This window comes from Antedon mediterranea, chromosome 3 (genome assembly GCF_964355755.1).
Source record: "Antedon mediterranea chromosome 3, ecAntMedi1.1, whole genome shotgun sequence".
NCBI classification, from domain to species: domain Eukaryota; kingdom Metazoa; phylum Echinodermata; class Crinoidea; order Comatulida; family Antedonidae; genus Antedon; species Antedon mediterranea.
In genome coordinates, this window is record NC_092672.1 from 37285769 (window position 1) to 37305586 (window position 19818).

At 33.3% G+C, this 19818-nt stretch overlaps 2 protein-coding genes across 2 annotated transcripts; both read left to right on the top strand.

The window, feature by feature from the left end:
* The first annotated feature begins 497 nt into the window (after positions 1 to 497).
* On the top strand, positions 498 to 8778 carry LOC140045471 (neuronal acetylcholine receptor subunit alpha-9-like). The gene is made up of 7 exons (XM_072090386.1): positions 498 to 696; positions 3584 to 3660; positions 4303 to 4445; positions 6714 to 6758; positions 7164 to 7270; positions 7552 to 8090; positions 8307 to 8778. Exons 2-7 carry the CDS (start codon positions 3612 to 3614, stop codon positions 8774 to 8776), a joined length of 1353 nt encoding a protein of 450 aa, XP_071946487.1. The 5' UTR covers positions 498 to 696; positions 3584 to 3611; the 3' UTR covers positions 8777 to 8778.
* A 1464-nt stretch (positions 8779 to 10242) lies between these two features.
* Positions 10243 to 19627, top strand: LOC140044360 (uncharacterized). Its single transcript, XM_072088838.1, has 19 exons — positions 10243 to 10333; positions 10589 to 10933; positions 11062 to 11185; positions 11447 to 11539; positions 11709 to 11907; positions 12112 to 12315; positions 13026 to 13160; positions 13466 to 13658; positions 13826 to 13949; positions 14447 to 14496; positions 15289 to 15630; positions 15970 to 16093; positions 16868 to 16960; positions 17099 to 17297; positions 17502 to 17705; positions 18067 to 18210; positions 18364 to 18556; positions 18692 to 18815; positions 18945 to 19627. The coding sequence occupies exons 2-19, from the start codon at positions 10590 to 10592 to the stop codon at positions 19047 to 19049; spliced, it is 2994 nt and encodes a 997-aa protein (XP_071944939.1). The 5' UTR covers positions 10243 to 10333; position 10589; the 3' UTR covers positions 19050 to 19627.
* Positions 19628 to 19818: the final 191 nt, after the last annotated feature.

Consider the following 19818-nt stretch of genomic DNA (forward strand, 5'->3'; position numbering starts at 1 on the left):
ACCATCTGTGGGCACGACCTAGATGGTACGCGAGCGAAGCGAGCGTGCCATCTAGTAATTATGAATTTATTTATCGGAAAAAACACATCATTATCTGTTATCAGAAATATAATGCTGATTCACCACAGTTACACCTGTATTTGTTTTTTTAAACAACAACATTTTAAAACTCGTGGATGATACGCGCAATCAAGGAGGCGACTAAATATGGCGTTTAAATTTCCTCTGTCAACAGATTTTGTTTATCGTTGTCTGACTATGAATTACAAGTTATTTTTCGAAATTGATCCCAGCATTGCAGACTCGTGCCGATCTTTATTACATGATGGGGGATGAGAGCAAAGACACAGTGTATATTGCTGAATCACCACCCGTTCCATATTTAAATACCGTAGGTTTGAACAACCCTTACATTTTTGCTGGTAGATAAATATGTATCGAAGACAAGCAAACCAAAGAACAAGTTCGAGTTAATTTCCTTCCTCGTACCGGCAACGATTACACAACGCATGCGCTGTTTCCGTCGGGGTCAAGTTCACAACTCATCATCAAAATGCATGTATGGAATATATACCAGCAAATTAGATAAAATGAACGAAAGCTACATGATTGTGTACATAATGATGCTAGAATGCACAAGAGTCAACGGAACCTAGTGATGATAACAGTTGGAATAATGACCAGTTGTTAAAATTGGTAAGAAATGCCATTGGTTAAACCCATTGGATCTTTCTTTATTTTTTAGGCCTACCTACTAAACAGACAATCGTATTTTTCTTTATATTATCACTGTACATAGTTAACCTCTACTTATGAGGATACCTTCGGAACCCTACGAAGTGTCACCGGGGGGGGGGGGGGGGATGTCCTCTAAATAGGGATTTGCCATATTATGTATGAACATAGTACTATTATAATACTATATTATGTATTCCTTCTTTTTCATTTCACGGGAAAGGAGGTGTGTTGTAAAGGAGGTACAGTGTTTTGTTTGTTTTCATTGTTCATATATTATGGCGGGGGTATAAGCAATCAAATGAATGACAGTTAGAGGCTACGAGTATGTAGGGCCGTAGCCACAAGCATTAACTGGGGGTATTTTTTTAGTTCAATTTTTGTTATGTCTCATTTGAAATAGCGCCACCAATATTTGAGAGGTTTTTTTTAGGTTTATAGAAACTTGATTGCAATTTTTCATTTGTTAAATTTATGTTAAATCAACTTTTGAAGGTCGAAATACTAACATTTTTTAGGTTAATGATTGAATTACAAGAATATATGCATACGCCTTTATAGCCAACTATTATCCATCCAGTAAGATAGGCTTACATAGTACAAAATATTCAGCTTTAATTAAAATGTATATTTTGCCCTTGGCGAACATTTTGGTAATAACCACTTGTTTTATATAATTAATATCATGATTGGATACTTCAAAATGGACACCACAGAAGGAGAAAGCTTCAATGAATGGAAAGAAGAGCAAGACAAATATAAAATCAAAACTACAAAGAACAATAAATATATATGACAAAACAGTTAATAGCTATTTAGAGTAGTTAGACAGATGGGATCTCTTTCGATTCTAGTTTTCATGTCATGTTAGGAGTGGAGCTGTGGCTTGGTGGTTATGATGCTTGGCTACCAATCTAAGGGTCCTGGGTTCAAGTCCTGTCATATGTCAGGGTTTTTTTCTCATGACAATTTACAACTCCACTCCCAAAGACTTAATAATAAGTCTTTGTCTATGTAGAGCATCTTGTGTATATGTTTGTCTTATATGTTCTAGTGCAGTATATGGAGAGCCATCTCGATAGTGCTTTGCACTCATGGCAATCCTCAGGGTGCTGCACCGCTGTGTTGTCATGTATGTTTGCCTGAAAATTAAATAAAATAAAAAAAATAAAATAAAAATGGTGATGTCGTGAAGACTACATTCAATGAATTACACTTGTTTAACGCTCTGTCTACCAAAAATGATGTGCCCTAAATATGGTAGTGATATGACATCATCGTGTCCATATATTATGGTCATATCCCATTTTTGTTCACATAAAGTTTAATAGTGTAGACAGAGCTTAAGACATGAGCTAATAGAAACGTTGTTTACATCTTATCTATCATTTGGTCATTTATGAATATATCTCTCTATACAATATTTGTCAACCGTAGCATTATATTTGTTTTATGACGAAGTTCCCTACGCGAAAAAAAAACCCTTATCACGTTTTTGGTCACAAGCATGATCACAATGCTAAACTAAGTAATGGCTAGTGTGGTGGTTTCTGCACAACAAAACATTCCGCCGATTTTCACTCCGAAATCTAATTAATTGGAAAGATAAATAAAATGCATTCAGAAATTAATATTACAACCAGACACTTTGTCGTCACAGTTAATATTATATCAATATATGGATTATATACTGGAATATAAGACTGGTCTGCTTAGTTCACTGTTAATCAAGAGAAAATAATGATATGATTTTATCAAAATAGCCATTAGTTTGTGTATTTGAAGAGTTAAATTGTCGTAAACTAATATACGTTTTGCGAGTTTATTTTCTGCCGAAACCGCATCCTAAAATCAATTTGAATCATGCCACTCATCGAATATAGCACAACAAGTTAGAATTCTATACTGTTATGAACACAATTTGCTGACGAGATTCGAACACTCGAATTCCATAACATTAGACCACATATACGGGGACGTACTTACTTTCACAGAATAAATGTCTTAATTTTGAAAAATACATTATTATAATGTAATTTAAAAATAATATTTTAAATACCTATCCTTGAGTCATATAAAATTCATTAAACAGTAATTAATTTTAATGATATAGGGAGATAGAACAAACTGATGATGATACACGGAACGGTGTCCTTGCACGACGAATAGCACTGCCCACTATGACCGTCTTTTTGAGGATTGAGTTCATTTTAATTTTCAAAACCACCATTAGTATCACTGTCTTAACAGCATGTACTAATTCAATCATTATTATTTCATGTCATATCACATTATGTATCAAACGAGTTGCATAATATTATTCAATAACTATCTGTCAACGTTGAGTGCATGACGTTGGCCAATATTAAGTTCGTATGATTGATAATAGCATTACCAATTTTACATTCTACTCGACAGAGAAACTCTAGATCAGATTTGGAAATTTAATAATGATCGTGTTGAACCGCAATGAATCATGCTCAATAATGTCGTGTTCATTCGGCCACGTTTTGCATTAAAGATCACTATTATAAGTGTTGGTATCTTGACCATCAAATACGAGGTATATAATTTACATTTACGGGTAGTTTCAACAACAAAGGCCTTCGTGAAACCTCGATCGATAATATTAATATATACAGATCACAAGCATGTTTGTATAACTTTCGTGAACACGGAACGTTAATTATTATCTGAAAAAACGTTCGTGATAATTTGATAAACTGGCGTATTATTATAATTCTCGTCAGCTGTGCACAAGTTGGATTCGTTAAATGTAGTTAGCGTCGAAATAATTGGATTGAATACATTGAGTCTTAATAATTCCAATCATATTTATTTTATGCAGCAACTGGTGTTTTAAAGCTATATACAACATGAACGTGTTGCTGCTTAGCGTGCTTGTCTTTCTACTGGTATTACGAGGTAGGTACGACTATTCTTTACAGTATACAGTTTTAAGATTAAGTACCCCTACGTTTCGGTAAAATACAAAACAAAAAAGCAAGTAATTGTTTTAGGACCTGCAATACTTTTTAGAGTCATGTATTCACCAATAACACAGGCTAAGGGAAACACACTTAAAATGTGTACAATTATTCTAAGTGAATCCTTAAAAATTAATATTGACTTAAGTACGGCCACAGCATCAGATATTGTAGATTTCTAATCTTGATCCTAATAATGGTCTTGTTTTATAGTTTACCTGTTTTTTTATGTTTTACTGTTTCTTATATTTTACTTGTTTAAATAAAGTTTGCGGTACACCACGTGAATATAGAACAAGAACCGTTGAGAACTATATATACGTGGTGTATCGCAAACTTCATATCAACATTTGTTTTCGCCATGTAAATTATGCAAAATATATATATTTTACTTGTTGATAAATTATTAAATTAAATATTTTAATAAATTACCTTGACCTTGATTCAATAATAAAGCGTCCAAAACATGATACTTTTGTGTTCACCTCATCAACATTTAGTGTTGTGGTGTTTTGTTCTAAACTAAAAATTGTCATATTATATAAAGCTCAGTTTATTTATTACCATTATCATCTACTAGGTATTTCTTCTCGAAGTAATGAATCGCTACTTGTTGAGGAATTAATGAGGGAGTATGGCCCAGCGAGTACTCGACCTGTGCGTGTCCAGGAGGAGATTTGTCACGTCTCGATGCGCTACATAATCGCAAACGTTATATCACTGGTAAATATTTTAAACAATTGTTGATTACGCAATAATAAAGGCTAGTGTGTCAGGCGGCGCCCGTAGGAAATGCATATTCTGCACACAAAGTTTTTTTTATCATTCTATCATTCTTTATTCACCAATGAAAAATCAGCCCCAAATTGTATTATTTCCAAAAATGGAAGTACTATCAACAATCCTGACGACATTTCTCCACAATCGGTGAACATATGGCGAATGCTAAAACCAGTAGTACATTTTGAATCAAACCAAAATGTCTCTGAGTCAAATTCACTCGAACAATGTATATTGCCAGACATCACAGAAGAATTTGTTCAAAGTCAAATATTAGTAATGTCTGCTGGTAAAGCAACAGGTCCAGACGACGTCAGTGGAAAAATGCTAAAACTAGCTTACACACACGTGACAAAGTCATTAACCCATGTCCTAAACCTATCAATACGATGCGGACATTACACTACAGAGTGGAAAATGGCCTCTGTTACACCTATTCACAAAGGAGGAGACAAAAGTAACACTAATAAATATAGGCCAATTTCAATCCTACCAATTGTTTCAAAAATTTTAGAAAGGTTGGTACATTCGGCCGTCTACTCGTACCTTAATGTGAATAAACTGATCCCATCTTGTCAATCAGGGTTTAGACCGTTTCACTCAACTGTAACAACGCTACATGATAACCAACGAGTGTTTACATGCCATAGAACAGGGTAAAATGACTGGTACTGTTTTTATAGACCTGAGCAAGGCTTTTGACTCAGTTAATCATGAAACTCAAATGTATGTGCATGTCACCATCTGTAATGGAGTGGTTTAAATCATATTTAAGTGATCGCAGTCAATATGTAAACATTGGTGGCACAAAATCGAAGACGTGGCCACTAAACATTGATGTGCCACAGGGTTCGATTTTGGGGCCACTGCTTTTTATCATTTACACAAGTGATTTACAAAATTGTATTCCTAACAACTGTAAGTTGTTCATGTACGCTGACGATTCAACCTTGACATGTAGTTTACCAACCATAGACGGAATAGATACAAATTTAAATATGGTATTAGATATAGTACAAAATTGGGCAAACAGAAACAAACTCACTATAAATGCAAACAAAACTAAATCAATGCTCTTCGGATCGAAAAAGAAAATATCTACTAACGCGTACAACCTTAATCTAAAAATTGCAAATATAATAATTCAGTTGAAAAGGTAAAATCTTTTAAATGCTTAGGTGTCATAATTGACGAAACGTTAAGTTGGTCACCGCATGTTGAAAAACAGTTTCTTTTAAACTAGGCATGCTAAATCGGATTCGCGACTGTATTCCACAAGGTTGCATAAACACACTACTGTATTCACTAGTCTAGTAAGGCCGTCATTAGACTATTGTTGTACAGTATGGGGTGGCAGGTATGCATCCCATAACAAAACACTTAATAAGTGTTTAAAACGAGCTGCAAGGCTTATTTTAAAATGTCCATATCTGACTCCTTCAGTAGACATGTTCTCAGATCCAGGCTGGCTTTCATTTTCGGACAGAGTTTCATTTAAAAGGACTGTCTTTGTATTTAAATGCATAAATAAAATGACTCCTGAATATATGACTAATATATTTACACCCTTATCCCAGTCACGTGTAACGAGGCAGTCCACATTGTTGAAGTTAAAGATTCCTTTTGCGAGAACAGAATGTTTCTCCACAAGTTTTAGTGTTGTTGGTGCAACCCTGTGGAATAGTGTCGAAGAGGAGTTAAGAACCATCACATCCTTAGGGTTATTTAAATCAGAACTTCATAGGAAGTACTATATTCAGCAAAACGCTATTATGTAAATGGTTTTTAACTCAATGGAGGGCCCCAATGGAAATTAGTTTTTAACTGTTTGGGCTTACCCTGGGTAAACAAAGTAATAATAATAATAATAATAATAATAATAATAATAATAATAATAATAATGGAAAATGGAGCAAACAAAAATAGCTTTAGCTAATAGAGGGGTTTCCCCATACGTCACCATACAAAAACACAGTATACAGTACGAATAAAAGCAATGAAATAGCCATAGCAATACATAGCAATGGAATTGACATAATAAAGGGCATTTAATAAGAAACAGATGGCACACCATAAATCAGTAACTTGATAATTTAATTTCTGTTATATTTTTAAAAAAAATATTTTTAGATTTAATATCTAATATATCTAAATGCAGTTAGTTCGAGTTTGATTTGACTATTTTAAAATTATTTTGTTTCATAAATACAGGACGAACCTAATCAGATAATGACAGTTAGTGGTTGGCTAAAATATGTAAGTATAATGTTTAATGTTTAACATTCTACGTAACATTGTACATTATTACAGCACGGCGTTAAACGTTAAAATCATATAGTATTAATAGCGCCCTCAACTTTAGGTTAGTTTTAACTGACGTTATGGGGCGCTATTTATCCATCATTTATAATGAAAGCTTTTCCGATATACTTTTTTCTGCATGGTGCATTCATACACAAATAGGAATTTTATTTAAAAATAAAATCATGAAATACTTTGTTGACTATACGTTGGTATTTAGAACTGTAAGTTTGATTACGCAATGAGTCGAATATTAGTAAACTAAACAAATATATACAACTTGTAAATGGCCTATTGTATAAACACACAACGGTAATTCCGACATCATGACGTAAAATTGACTTTGCTTTTGTGTTTTAGGCCTGGGTCGATGAGTATCTACAGTGGGATGCCAACGAAACCAATGTTGATTCGATACGAGTTGCGACTCATCAAATATGGCACCCGGACATTACGCTTTACAACAAGTAAGTAGTATCGTATCCTATCCAATAGGCTACAAATAAACTTACAAACGGATACGGTGCAAATTCTAAAAATACTGTTCAGAGAGAAATTCTAAAGCTCTGTCTACACTATCAAACGTTATATGACAAAAAAGTGTAGTGTAATATAGTAGTGATATGACATCATCATGTCCATATATGGGCACATCACATTTGTTGTCACATAAGGTTTGATAGTGTAAACACAGAACTTTATAAAATAAATTTGATATCTAAAAACGTATTGTTTTTTTATTTTCTAGCGTTGATAGTAAATCGGAGCCTTCAAAATCAGACTTGCTCGCGACCGTGAGTTCAGACGGCTCGGTCACGTGGTCGTCACCAGCTATTTTTGTCAGTTCCTGTATCTTAGACGTTCGATATTTTCCGTTTGATACACAGATATGCGAACTAGAATTTGGGTCGTGGTCGTACGAAGGTCACGAAGTACAACTTGGACTGATGGGTGGTGAGGAAGCTCAGCAAACTGAGTTTGCTGAAAATGGTATATGGAGTTTAGAAGATGTTGAGGTCAATGTACAAACACGAATAGCTAGTGGTACCTATAACTACTCAACAATCAAAATGTATCTTAGGTTAAGAAGACGTTATGAGTTTTACCTGTCGAATATTATGCTTCCGTGTGTACTTCTCTCATTCATGTCGACGTTGGTATACCTGTTGCCGCCTGATTGCGGTGAAAAGATTTCTTACGGGATGACGCTCGTTCTTAGCCTTCTGGTATTTCAACAATTCATTGCAGAAAGCCTACCACCAGTTGCAGACGGAAGTCCTATTTTAGGTTAGAATGTAAAATTAGTAATGTTTATATCTATAATTATAATAAAAGCTGCACAACTTTGTAGTGTGTATTTTTGCAAATCATGACATCATCATCATATGGGTATCACATGACCTTGACATTATTCACTGACACTCTTTTCAACATTCGTGTGAGAACTTGAGATTGTATAGACGCCATTGAATTAATCTAATCTATTTTTGTTTTATTTACCAGGTTTATATTTTACATTCGTTATAACGATGGGATGCCTAGCCATGGTAGTGACGTCAGTCGTTCTCAATATATATTGTGGCAGAGATGTTAAGCCTCCGCCACGTTGGATGGAAATACTACTTCTAGAAAAGCTGGGCCCTTACATTGGAAGATATCGTAAAAGAAAACAGTACCTTTCCATACCCGATAATCACACAAACGGAATAGAAAATGCATTTGAGACACAAACAACTAGTTTTAAAGACAGTAAAAGTGCCGATTGTAAAAAGACATTGGAAACAAAAGGAAATGTGGATAGTGCGCATGATGCGCACAATTATAATTCTACTGTGCATGACAATGATTTTGATAGTATGTACAACAAATGGCAACACATTTCAGTTGTAGTGGACCGGCTGCTTCTCATATGTTCAATGACTATTGTATTAAGTGCGGCAGCAATTATTATATTAATGATATATTTACAGTGATGCCACAATATTTGATATTATATTTGTATTATAACTAATTAGTATTTTTTTAAAGTATTAATACTCGTTGCTGTCTAATGAATGTGTATCATCAAAAACTGTGAAACTATAGATTAAAACGAAATACACTTGTGTTGTATTCATTATTTTAAAAAAAACACAATTACGTAACAGTACATTATTAACATACTTATTATAGTAAGCTAACATGTGAATGAGAATGTATTCGTGTTTGATATAAATATTAACAATTGAAGGGAAATAATAATGCGATGCACTTACATCAATAATGCGCAGCCGCAGTTCATAATACTGTTTTGATTGGTCACCGTGGTTCAATCAATCTATTAAAAAAACCAAGATACAAATTAATTTTATCCAACCAATGTAAAATACGAAAGAAAAACCTTTTAGGTATCTATTAACATTAATGTCACAAACTTTCAGTTTTCCTGGTATGGCTGTTTCGTAATAATTGGATGTTTACATTTGTATTAAGGAATAAGACAATTTTGAATCCATTTTATTCTTTTGAAATTTATTTTATTTTTTATTAAGAGATTTTATGTTGACACACAATTTCTTATTATCATCATTATAGTCCATATCTTGTATACTTTGCTAAGACTTAATTTTGTTGGAAATGCGTCATTCGTTGTATTAATATTTTGTACTCTTTTATATTCTAATAAACATGATATACAATTGGTAAACTTCAATAAAAATGCTTAGACTTAAAAAAACATAACTTGTTTTAAAACGCATATTCTTCCTATGTTTTGTTCCAAAATTATCTGTTGTTGTAGTTTCATGTTTTATAGTATTGTAATATAATGATATACTTTTATAATTAAGAAATCAACCTTTGTATTAGAATTCAAATATAGTTCACAAACTTGGCCCAGAAAGACCAGTGGAGAAATTATCCAGATGTTTTAAAGTCCATTTAGTTTATAATTGAACCCCTAAAGAAAACACTTTGCTTAACTTTGTGACCTTTCCCATCGTTAAACCAGGAGAAATTGACACTATTTAAGTACAGATTTGACAGTGTTTCATTGAAATACCTTATTATACCGTTAATCACTTCTACTTAAACACCCCTGGATCAACTTAGGACCAATCAGTAACCTCTGAAATGACGTATTGACATATGCAAATGAACTGAGCCAATATACCCCCAAGTTTCAGAAGAGCCCAGACACACCTCACAGCCATTTCTCCAGAAGCAGACCTACTCACACTCACATCTCACCGACAGCATCACCTAATCCTCTGTTTCTTAATAGTTGTATCATTATTATTGTATCATCAAGTTGAAGTATTATACTGAATAAACAATATATGTGTTACTACAGTCAAGCGAGTACAGCCTTCATTACAAGTCAGAAACCTCATAACACTATATTACAGTATACGGTACATAAATTTGAATGAGCTGCAGTAGTGTGTTGTACTAGAGCGCATGACTATCGCCCCATATTCTACAGAACTCTGCTACACACTTGTTTGCTGGTTGTTTAGTTACATCGGTTTTGAATGTTCTTCTTAGTTAAGGTAAGATATTTAATTATATCATTTATTATTATTATATATACATTATTTATATTATGTGGTCACAATCTCTAATATAGACCAGTCTAATAGTATGCATTAACCAAAATAGATCTGGTAATTTCAAAGAGAATTTTTCCAAATTGACAAATCTTTAAATACAGGCCTAAAGGGATAGTTTATAGTTCTATTATAAAAAAAGTCCTTTGATCTTGTTTCGTTCGATGTTTTTTAAATAATTGTCTTTATAATTTCCAGTATGGATTTAAGTAAAAACATCAAGAAGAAAGCCATCTTAATTAGCAGCCTTGTGGAGTGTTTTTTATTAGGAGGACCGGCGTACGGATGGCCATCTCTTGTCTTTGTTCTTCGTGACAGGGGCTACTTCAGCGATTTATGTGTGAACAATGACCAGGCCACATACAATGGTAACAACAGTTCGTCTGATCAGAATATTGATGTAGGTTATCCGACATGCGCAGAACAGGACGCACGCCTTCAGCTTGTATTTATCATCGGAATATTTGGGCATAACTCCGGTGCACTAATATTTGGTTTTATTTACGATAAATTCGGCACCAGAATAGCACGATTAATCAGCAGGTTTGTATAGAAAATGTTTATTAAATCTACCACAACCACCTCATGAAGTGAAACTTAAATCTCGGATAGATATTAACTCATAACCAAGAATATAATTCTGTAAGAAATATTCTTTCTTTTTTGTGTAGTACACTCATTCTGTTAGCATGTCTGATATTTGCATTTAGCGGACCATCAACATCCAATCTCACTTTTATTGCATTACATCTTTTGGCAACTGGAAGTTCCAACCTTATTATAACAAATACACAGGTAAAATGTAATCTTATTGTAACAAGTTTTCAGGTAAAATGTAATTTAGTAAAACATATATAATAATTCATTGTAATGATCGTTTAAACTCCTTCTGATCAAACATTGGATACATTTTGGAAAAATTTGTGAAATTTTATAAAATTATTCATAAAAACTAAGTCTAGATATACAAAACTTAACTTGTAAAAATGAAGGCACATCAGAACGTTAATGACGAATGAATAGGTTTTCTTGACAATTACTTCATTTTCCTTGTAGGTTGGCAATATATTCGGTAACTTTCGTTCAACAGTTATCGGACTTACAACCGGCGCGTGTGGCTCGTCTGCTGTAATAATGGTTTTTATACAGGTTTGCCATTTGCGACAAAAGCACTTGTGTATATCGTATACGGCTTGAGTAGCCTACTAACTCAGTAAAAGTATGATCTAACTCTACGGTTTAAATCTTAAAAAAATCTCAATCAACATTTCAACAACGGCGGTTAAAAAGGAAGTTCTTTTTCTTCTTTTACATATAGATTGCTTATAATGCAGGGATATCAATGATGGCAAGTTTCTCCATTTTAGCTGGGATAACTGTGTTCTTTACCATTAACACAGTATTATTGCCGAAATACAAGTTTCCTTGGCCTTTACCATCCGATTTGGAAAAGAGGAAGCCAGGGAATTATGGTGGTACTAGCAATGTAAATGAAAACGAGCTCTCTGAGTTTAATGGTAAACAGTTTTAAACATTAGTTTTTATTTCATATTATGCCTTTTGTATCTATGTTTGTAAATATAATATTTATTGTAGTCCATTTTTTCAATGACGTCACAATATTGCGCAGTGCAGATGTTGTTATCTGAAAATTCTATTCCTTTTGATTGAATCTATCTGTAGCAGCAACACAAAACACAATCCATTTGTTTTCTTGTTAGCGTCGGGAAGTGATCCAGCCACTACTTCTAACAACAACACATTGTGGGTGGATGTTGAATACAAAACACGTTTGAGTTGTCTTTCTTCTCCGATGTTTTTGTTATTTTCGATGTGGTTCTCAATTATTCAACTCATACATCTGTTTTATTTGGGAACTGTAAATCCCAGGTTACAGCAACTTACAGGTGACTCTACAGACACAAGTAAGCATGTATTCATAATTACAATAATAAAGAAGGCGACATGTTTTCTAAGAAAGTTAAAGATGTATTGTCCCTTGAAACACAAAAAAATGAAGGTCAAAATATTCTAAATTTTATAAGTCGAAAATTCGAGCCAGAAAAAACAAGTTTACGTAATTAACACGTAAATTAATTTGATTACATTTCGTCTGGAAAATCGTTGCGAACGAAAGTAAACAAAGATTTCAAACCACGAGTATGCATTATGCATGATGCTAATTAGGATTGTTTACAACTCGTCACGGTTGAGGTGTTTCCACACAGATCGCGAGGAAGTTTTATGATTATGCATACAGAGTAGCCAAACAAGTGCGTTGCATTATGAGAAATGTTTTGATCGAAAACTTTGACTGGAAGTCAAAGTTATTTTTTGAACAAAAAAACGTCTGTATTTCAGTTAAATTTTTTTTTTTTTCGAATCATTTTTGGTAAAAGTTAATAACTATTATAATACTTCAAAATGACTCACTTTTTTACGATTTTTTTATATTTTTTTGGAATTATTCAAAGGGACAATACATCTTTAACGTTAGTTTCAGAATTTCAGATGCATTTTTTCTACTGTCGTAATGTTTCTCTTGGTAATTTTCTAAAGATAAGATTTCATACTCAATTAATGCTCTCTGTAATTATTGTTATAACTTAATAATTTAAATCTTTTCTTTTTCTAGTTTCAACATACAGTGGCATTTACACAGTTTTATATTCTACTATCCTTGTATTTTCTTTCTTCTGTGGAATTGTTGTTGACAGAAATAAGACCAAAATGTTATCTAATGTTAACAATAATGATGTTAACAACCAAAGTATGTTATGATTTTGTTTTTTATTCATAATGTACATGTCTAAGCTCATTTCAAAAATTCTAATTTATCTGAAAAACGTATGTTAAGCTATAATTTTACTACACGACTGGGTTAGGTAAGGAACTTTTCAATTTCGAATGTCGACCTATTGTATCGCTTTGCCGCTAAAACTGTGTCAAATCGAGTAACGAGGCACGTTCTACTGTCCACACTGTCATGCGCATGCGTAAATGAGCGAACATAACGTATTTATTGTTTTAGGTAGTCTGAAATCGAAACCACTCTATTACTATTTTTTGTGACAGGCCACAGAACGCGTTCTCACTTTGATGATCTTCGAGATTTTATTCCGGCATTTGTTATAACTAATCTAGTGACGGCGTCTTTCAGTGTCTGTTCCATGATACCAATTCTAAAACTTCAAATACTAACATTTATTTTGCAAGTAATGGGAAGGACATTTCTATATGCCATTATAGCAGCTTTTCTTGCATTAGCGTAAGTTACCAATCGGTTATATCTTTAATTAAACATATTGTTAGTGACAGTTATTTAGTACTACGTTATACATGTCTTCTGTGCAATTAAATTGCTGTTATGATATATTCCACAGGTTTGTCAGATTTCTGTGTAAATCTGTTCTGTTTTTTTTCTTGTACTTTTAGATTTCCTGCTAAATACTTTGGTTCGGTTTACGGTATCTGTGCCATGATTGCAGCATGCATTAGCCTTTTGCAGTATCCACTATTGACAATGGTTCAAAATGTATTTGCTGACAACTTTTTATATGTAAGTGGTTTTAATACAGTGTTCCTATACACTTGTTTGCTTATAATGAATACAAAATGTGACGTCAGCGTCCCTCGAAATTCAGAATACCAGGTGTTTGGTGACCACGCAAGCGCAACGCACAAACGTTAACATAATCTTTTTGGTTTTTGAGGTTTTTCTTTCGTACTGTATGAAGTAACAAATGTTAATGAATGTTATTCTTCATTTACGAAATGTACTCAGCATAATGGCAACGGATACCGCTAACACTAGCGTTTTGTAATAACGAATTTCACAGTATGATTCACAAAACACATACTGTATAAATATGGAACGCCGTCATTGACTTCTTGAGCTCATTTTCAGTTCTTTTATCATCCCTAGACGCCTCTATCATTCGGCGGCGCATTCATTATTCAGCGGCGCTTTTATCATTCGATCAGAGTCAATTATCTATACCGCATAATGTTGCCGATAAAGTTTAATAAATTAATTTATAACAGTTATTATTTTAGATTGATTTATTTCTGGTATTGCTGAACGTATGCAGTCTCTCTCTACCTGTGTATGTGTATTACTTTGTGCTTAAGAAGAAAAGACCAAAAGTAGGTTCTGAGAATAAACGCATCCAATGAGAGATTCACCACCTAGAAGCGGAAAGAAGACGACACTATTGCATGGAAAAACGACACTATTGCATAGAAAACGACACTAATGGTATTACATGAAAAAGTGAAACATTGTATTTGAGAATATTTTATGAACAGAAAGGGCACAAAGAAAGAGCGAAAGAACAGAAAGGGCATAAAGAAACAAAGAAAGAAAGAACAGAAAGTGCATGGACAAATTAAATAGGCCTATTAAACATATGTAAATTGTTGTCTATGTGGCAACGTGATAAATGTAATCAGTTGAATAATAATAATGACATTTAACATTGTAAAAGTAGGCTACATCAATTGATTCTTTGCCAAAATATTGAGTTCACACTGTTCTTGTACGGTCATGTTTTATGGTTCGTTTTATAATCTAAGGTTGAGAAAATACGATAAAACCACAGTATTGGAAGTATTAAATAAAGTGTCATATGTTGCTGGGCCTGCGCAGATTGTCTTCTCATGTTCTACTGACACTCTTGTCATATTGTTTGTGATTGGATGTATTGTCCGACAGACTCCTTGTCTGATTTTTTCCAAGTTTAGTTGCATGCGTTTACTTTTTATTTAAGGTAAGATATTTACTTGTAATAATAATGTGATGTCAATCTTACATTAAACGTAAACAAACCGAATGAAGACCAGATTTGATAATTTTCGACATATCTTTTAATTAATTACCTAATTTCTGTTTTCTGCAGTATGGATTTAAGTAAAAACAGAAAGAAAATAATCTTGATTAGCAGCCTTGCGGAGTGTTTAATATTAGGAGGACCGGCGTACGGATGGCCATCGCTTGTCTTTGTTCTTCGGGACAGGGGCTACTTCAGCGATTTATGTGTGAACAGTGAACAGGTCACATATTATGGTAACAACAGTTCATCTGATCTGAATATTGATTCTGGTTATCCGACATGCGCAGAACAGGACGCACGCCTTCAGCTTGTATTTATCATCGGAATATTTGGGCACAACTCCGGTGCACTGATATTTGGTTTTATTTACGATAAATTCGGCACCAGAATAGCACGATTAATCAGCAGGTTTGTATGCTGTTAATTATAATTACTATAACCATAAATCTACCTCATTTCATTTTACTACGAGAGAATTAAATTTGAATGCAGATATCGACTCGTCACCAGGACGGGTTAGGTGTCAAGGCTCTTTCTGGTTTTTTTTTTGTATGTCAAGAAGTTTGTATTTAATTTAATAAACGTTATGTAGTATCAAAGCAAATTTAACTGAATTTGTATAAAATTACAATGTAGATGCTAAAATCATTTTTATAATTGGAGATTTGTAAACATAATAATGAGGTCACATGACGGTAGTGTCTTTAATATTTCCATAAATATTGTATTATTTCTTTTTCTGTGTAGTACACTCATTCTGTTAGCATGTTTGATATTTGCATTTAGCGGACCATCAACATCCAATCTCACTTTTATTGCATTACATCTTTTGGCAACTGGAAGTTCCAACCTCCTTGTAACAAGTTCTCAGGTAAAATGTAATTCAGTGCATAAACATGACATATATTTATACATTTAATTTTCATAAAATTCATCGATCATTTAAACTCATTATATGATATCATATTGGCAACGAACATATTATTAATGCAATTTATAATCGTTCATATAACTACAGATCGGAATGTAAAGGACAAAGGCAACATGTATGAACTGTTTAGAAAAAAAATATAATGCCAAAATACTATAAACTACGAACAACTACGTGTCAACGAAACATTCACCAATCGGCGAGGTGGCCCTGCTATTACAAGCGGCACTTGTCCAGTCTGCCACGCTTTGAAATGCTACAAACACAAAACCTTGCTTGACCTTTAACCTTTAAGTAAATTACCCTTTTCTATGTACTTGTATGAAACGACAACACTTAACCAACTATTGTAACAGTATTCAACGTTCTTCATTTACTGTACGTAATTTACTTACCCTGACACCGCCGGCTAACACGTAACGTTAATAACGAATATCACAATATCTATAACACGCACACTGAACACTACTCTCCAAGAACACTAAAAATAGAGAGCAACTTTGGAACATGTCAAAAAGATACAATGATAGAATATCTCCGTCTTTATCCATAGATAATTGTTACGGTGTTTAGTTGACTAATTAAAAATTGAATATTTAAAACCAAGCTGGTAGAAAATCAGTGCACGTGACTTGTGACATATCGTGTATAGGGCGCCATATTTGTCTTACAAAATTCCTGGTTTTCGTAACAACTACTTCATTTTTTCTATAGGTTGGAAACATATTTGGTAACTTTCGTTCAACTGTTATTGGACTTACATCCGGCGCTTGTGCATCATCTGCCATAATAATGGTTTTTATACAGGTTCGTGTTCAAATATGGCTTAGGTATATCTAACTCCGGCTTTAAGTATATCGAACTATTCGGTTTAATATAACAAATATAACACAACAACGGCGACTAAAAGGCACAGCTATTTTTTCTTCTTTCTTTCTTATATAGATTGCTTATAATGCAGGGATATCAATGATGGCAAGTTTCTCTTTTTTAGCTGGGATAACTGTGTTCTTTACCATTAACACAGTATTATTGCCGAAATACAAGTTTCCTTGGCCTTTACCATCCGATTTGGAAAAGAGGAAGCCAGTGAATTATGGTGGTACTAGCAATGTAAATGAAAACGAGCTCTCTGAGTTTAATGGTAAACAGTTTTAAACATTAGTTTTTATTTCATATTATGCCTTTTGTATCTATGTTTGTAAATATAATATTTATTGTAGTCCATTTTTTCACTGACGTCACAATATTGCGCAGTGCAGATGTTGTTATCTGAAATTTCTATTCCTTTTGATTGAATCTATCTGTAGCAGCAACACAAAACACAATCCATTTGTTTTCTTGTTAGCGTCGGGAAGTGATCCAGCCACTACTTCTAACAACGACACATTATGGGTGGATGTTGAATACAAAACACGTTTGAGTTGTCTTTCTTCTCCGATGTTTTTATTATTGTTGATGTGGTTCTCAATTATTCAACTTATACACCTGTTTTATTTGGGAACTGTAAATCCAAGATTACAGCAACTTACAGGCGACTCTACGGACATAAGTATGTTTTTTTATGTTTGTATGTTTTAATAAATAATGTTCATAATTCAAAATAAAAAAGACGATGACGACAAAGATGATGACAACAAAAACGATGACGAAAAAGACGATGACGAAAACGACGATGACGACAAAGACTATTGGAAGGTGATGAGAACGATATCGAAGAAGGAGAGGAAGACGATGGCTAGGAAGACAATAATTTTGACAAAGATGAAGAGAGAGATGACAGGGCGGTAAGAATAAAACGTCAACCACGACGACGGCTGAGAAGACGCAGCGAACATATACGGTATTTAAATAGCAATTCTTTCTTACAACATTTTTTTTGTAAACTAATATAAAATCTTTTCTTTTTCTAGTTTCAACATACAGCGAGATTTTTACAGCTTTCTCACCTGCTCTTATTGTATTTGCTTTCTGCTTTGGAATTGTTGTTGATAGAAATAAGACCAAAGTTGTACCGGTAACTAATGTTAAAGATAACGAGTCTACAAATTTCCAAAGTATGTAATTTTTGGCTTTTTTTAATTCATACTATAGAAACATATTTCAACGGTAGAATGAAGCTGGGAATCTATTTTACGATGTCTCGGGTTAAAATTAACCAGAAAACATCCTTTTAATAATATTTTATAATATTACTTTTTTTATGACAGGCCTCAGTATACGTTCTCATTTTGATGATCTTCAAGATTTTATTCCGGCACTTATTATAACCAATCTAGTGACGGTGTCTTTCAGTGTCTGTTCGATGATCCCAATTCTAAAACTTCAAATACTAACATTTATCTTAGAAATAATAGGAAGGTCATTTCTTTATGCTCTTCTAGTGGCTTTTCTTGCATTGGCGTAAGTTTGGATTCGTGAATTAAATTATTTAATTAAATTGTTATTCATTTACAAAAACAGGTTATTACATTTATGTTGCTGATGAATTGCAGATACAATTTCTTGTTCTTAGTAGTTATTTTCTTGTACTTTTAGATTTCCTGCTAAATACTTTGGTTCGGTTTACGGTATCTGCCGCATTGTTGCTGCGTGCATTAGTCTTTTGCAGTACCCACTATTACAAATGGTTCAAAACGTATTTGCTGACAACTTTCTATATGTAAGTGCATTCATCCAATACACTTGCTTGTGAAAAGTAAATATAAAATGTGACGTCATATCTTTTTTATATTGCTATACCATTTTCAATGATACAGGCTAATATTATTTGTTGAAAAATACTTTTTAGATTGATTTATTGCTCGTATTGCTGAACGTATGCAGTCTCTCTCTACCTGTGTATGTATATAACTTTGTGCTTACGAAAAGATCAAAAGTAGGTTCTCAGAATTAACGCATCAAATGAGAGATTCAACTTCTCGCAGTTGAGAGAAAACAACACTATTGCATGGAAAAACGACACTATTGCATTCAACGACACTATTGCATTGGAAAAACGACACTATTGCATTCAACAACGACACTATTGCATTCAACAACGACACTATTGCATAGGAAAACGATACAAAACATTATGGGATATTAATACACTGAACTTACATCAAGCATGCGCAGTCACCATCTATCTACAGAGTTCATGAATGTAGTGGATCACGATTGTGTTGATTTGCCATCGTGCTTCAATCAATCTAAGAAAAATATAATAAATAAATGACACAAAATGTTGTTTAAAATGATTATCCAACAAATTACTCCAATGAAGATTAACCTTGTGTATAACAGGCCCCATATTAAATTAGAATAGAAATCTTATATTCCGGTAACAGAACTCTTTCAAAGTTAAAAATACATTAACACTATCTGTAGCAATTAACATATATATATTAAACATTATTATCAATAAAATTTTAGCTTGGTGGTATTGCCGTCTTCTTGTATCACTGAATTTACCTTTCACTTTTAAAACATGTTATACTTTTAAATGTTATGTTTGTATTATTAAAGATATTGTAGTCTAACGCCGATCTCACTTATATTATTATTATTATTAATATGTATTCGTCAATTACGGCCATATATCTTCAGAAGAAGACAACTACAAGAAGACAGTAACGGTATACTTTGAATTGCTTACTCACGTCTATGCTCGTAAAAGTATATTA

What these genes read in the sequence shown, in the direction of transcription:
- LOC140045471 (XM_072090386.1), top strand. Translation starts at nt 3,612, where the DNA reads ATGAACGTGTTGCTGCTTAGCGTGCTTGTCTTTCTACTGGTATTACGA. An exon ending in CTTTCTACTGGTATTACGAG is followed by an intron (nt 3,661 to 4,302) that starts GTAGGTACGACT and finishes ATCATCTACTAG; the next exon opens with GTATTTCTTCTCGAAGTAAT. An exon ending in TTAGTGGTTGGCTAAAATAT is followed by an intron (nt 6,759 to 7,163) that starts GTAAGTATAATG and finishes TTTGTGTTTTAG; the next exon opens with GCCTGGGTCGATGAGTATCT.
- LOC140044360 (XM_072088838.1), top strand. Translation starts at nt 10,590, where the DNA reads ATGGATTTAAGTAAAAACATCAAGAAGAAAGCCATCTTAATTAGCAGC. An exon ending in GCAGCTTTTCTTGCATTAGC is followed by an intron (nt 13,659 to 13,825) that starts GTAAGTTACCAA and finishes TTGTACTTTTAG; the next exon opens with ATTTCCTGCTAAATACTTTG. An exon ending in TGCAGTCTCTCTCTACCTGT is followed by an intron (nt 14,497 to 15,288) that starts GTATGTGTATTA and finishes TGTTTTCTGCAG; the next exon opens with TATGGATTTAAGTAAAAACA.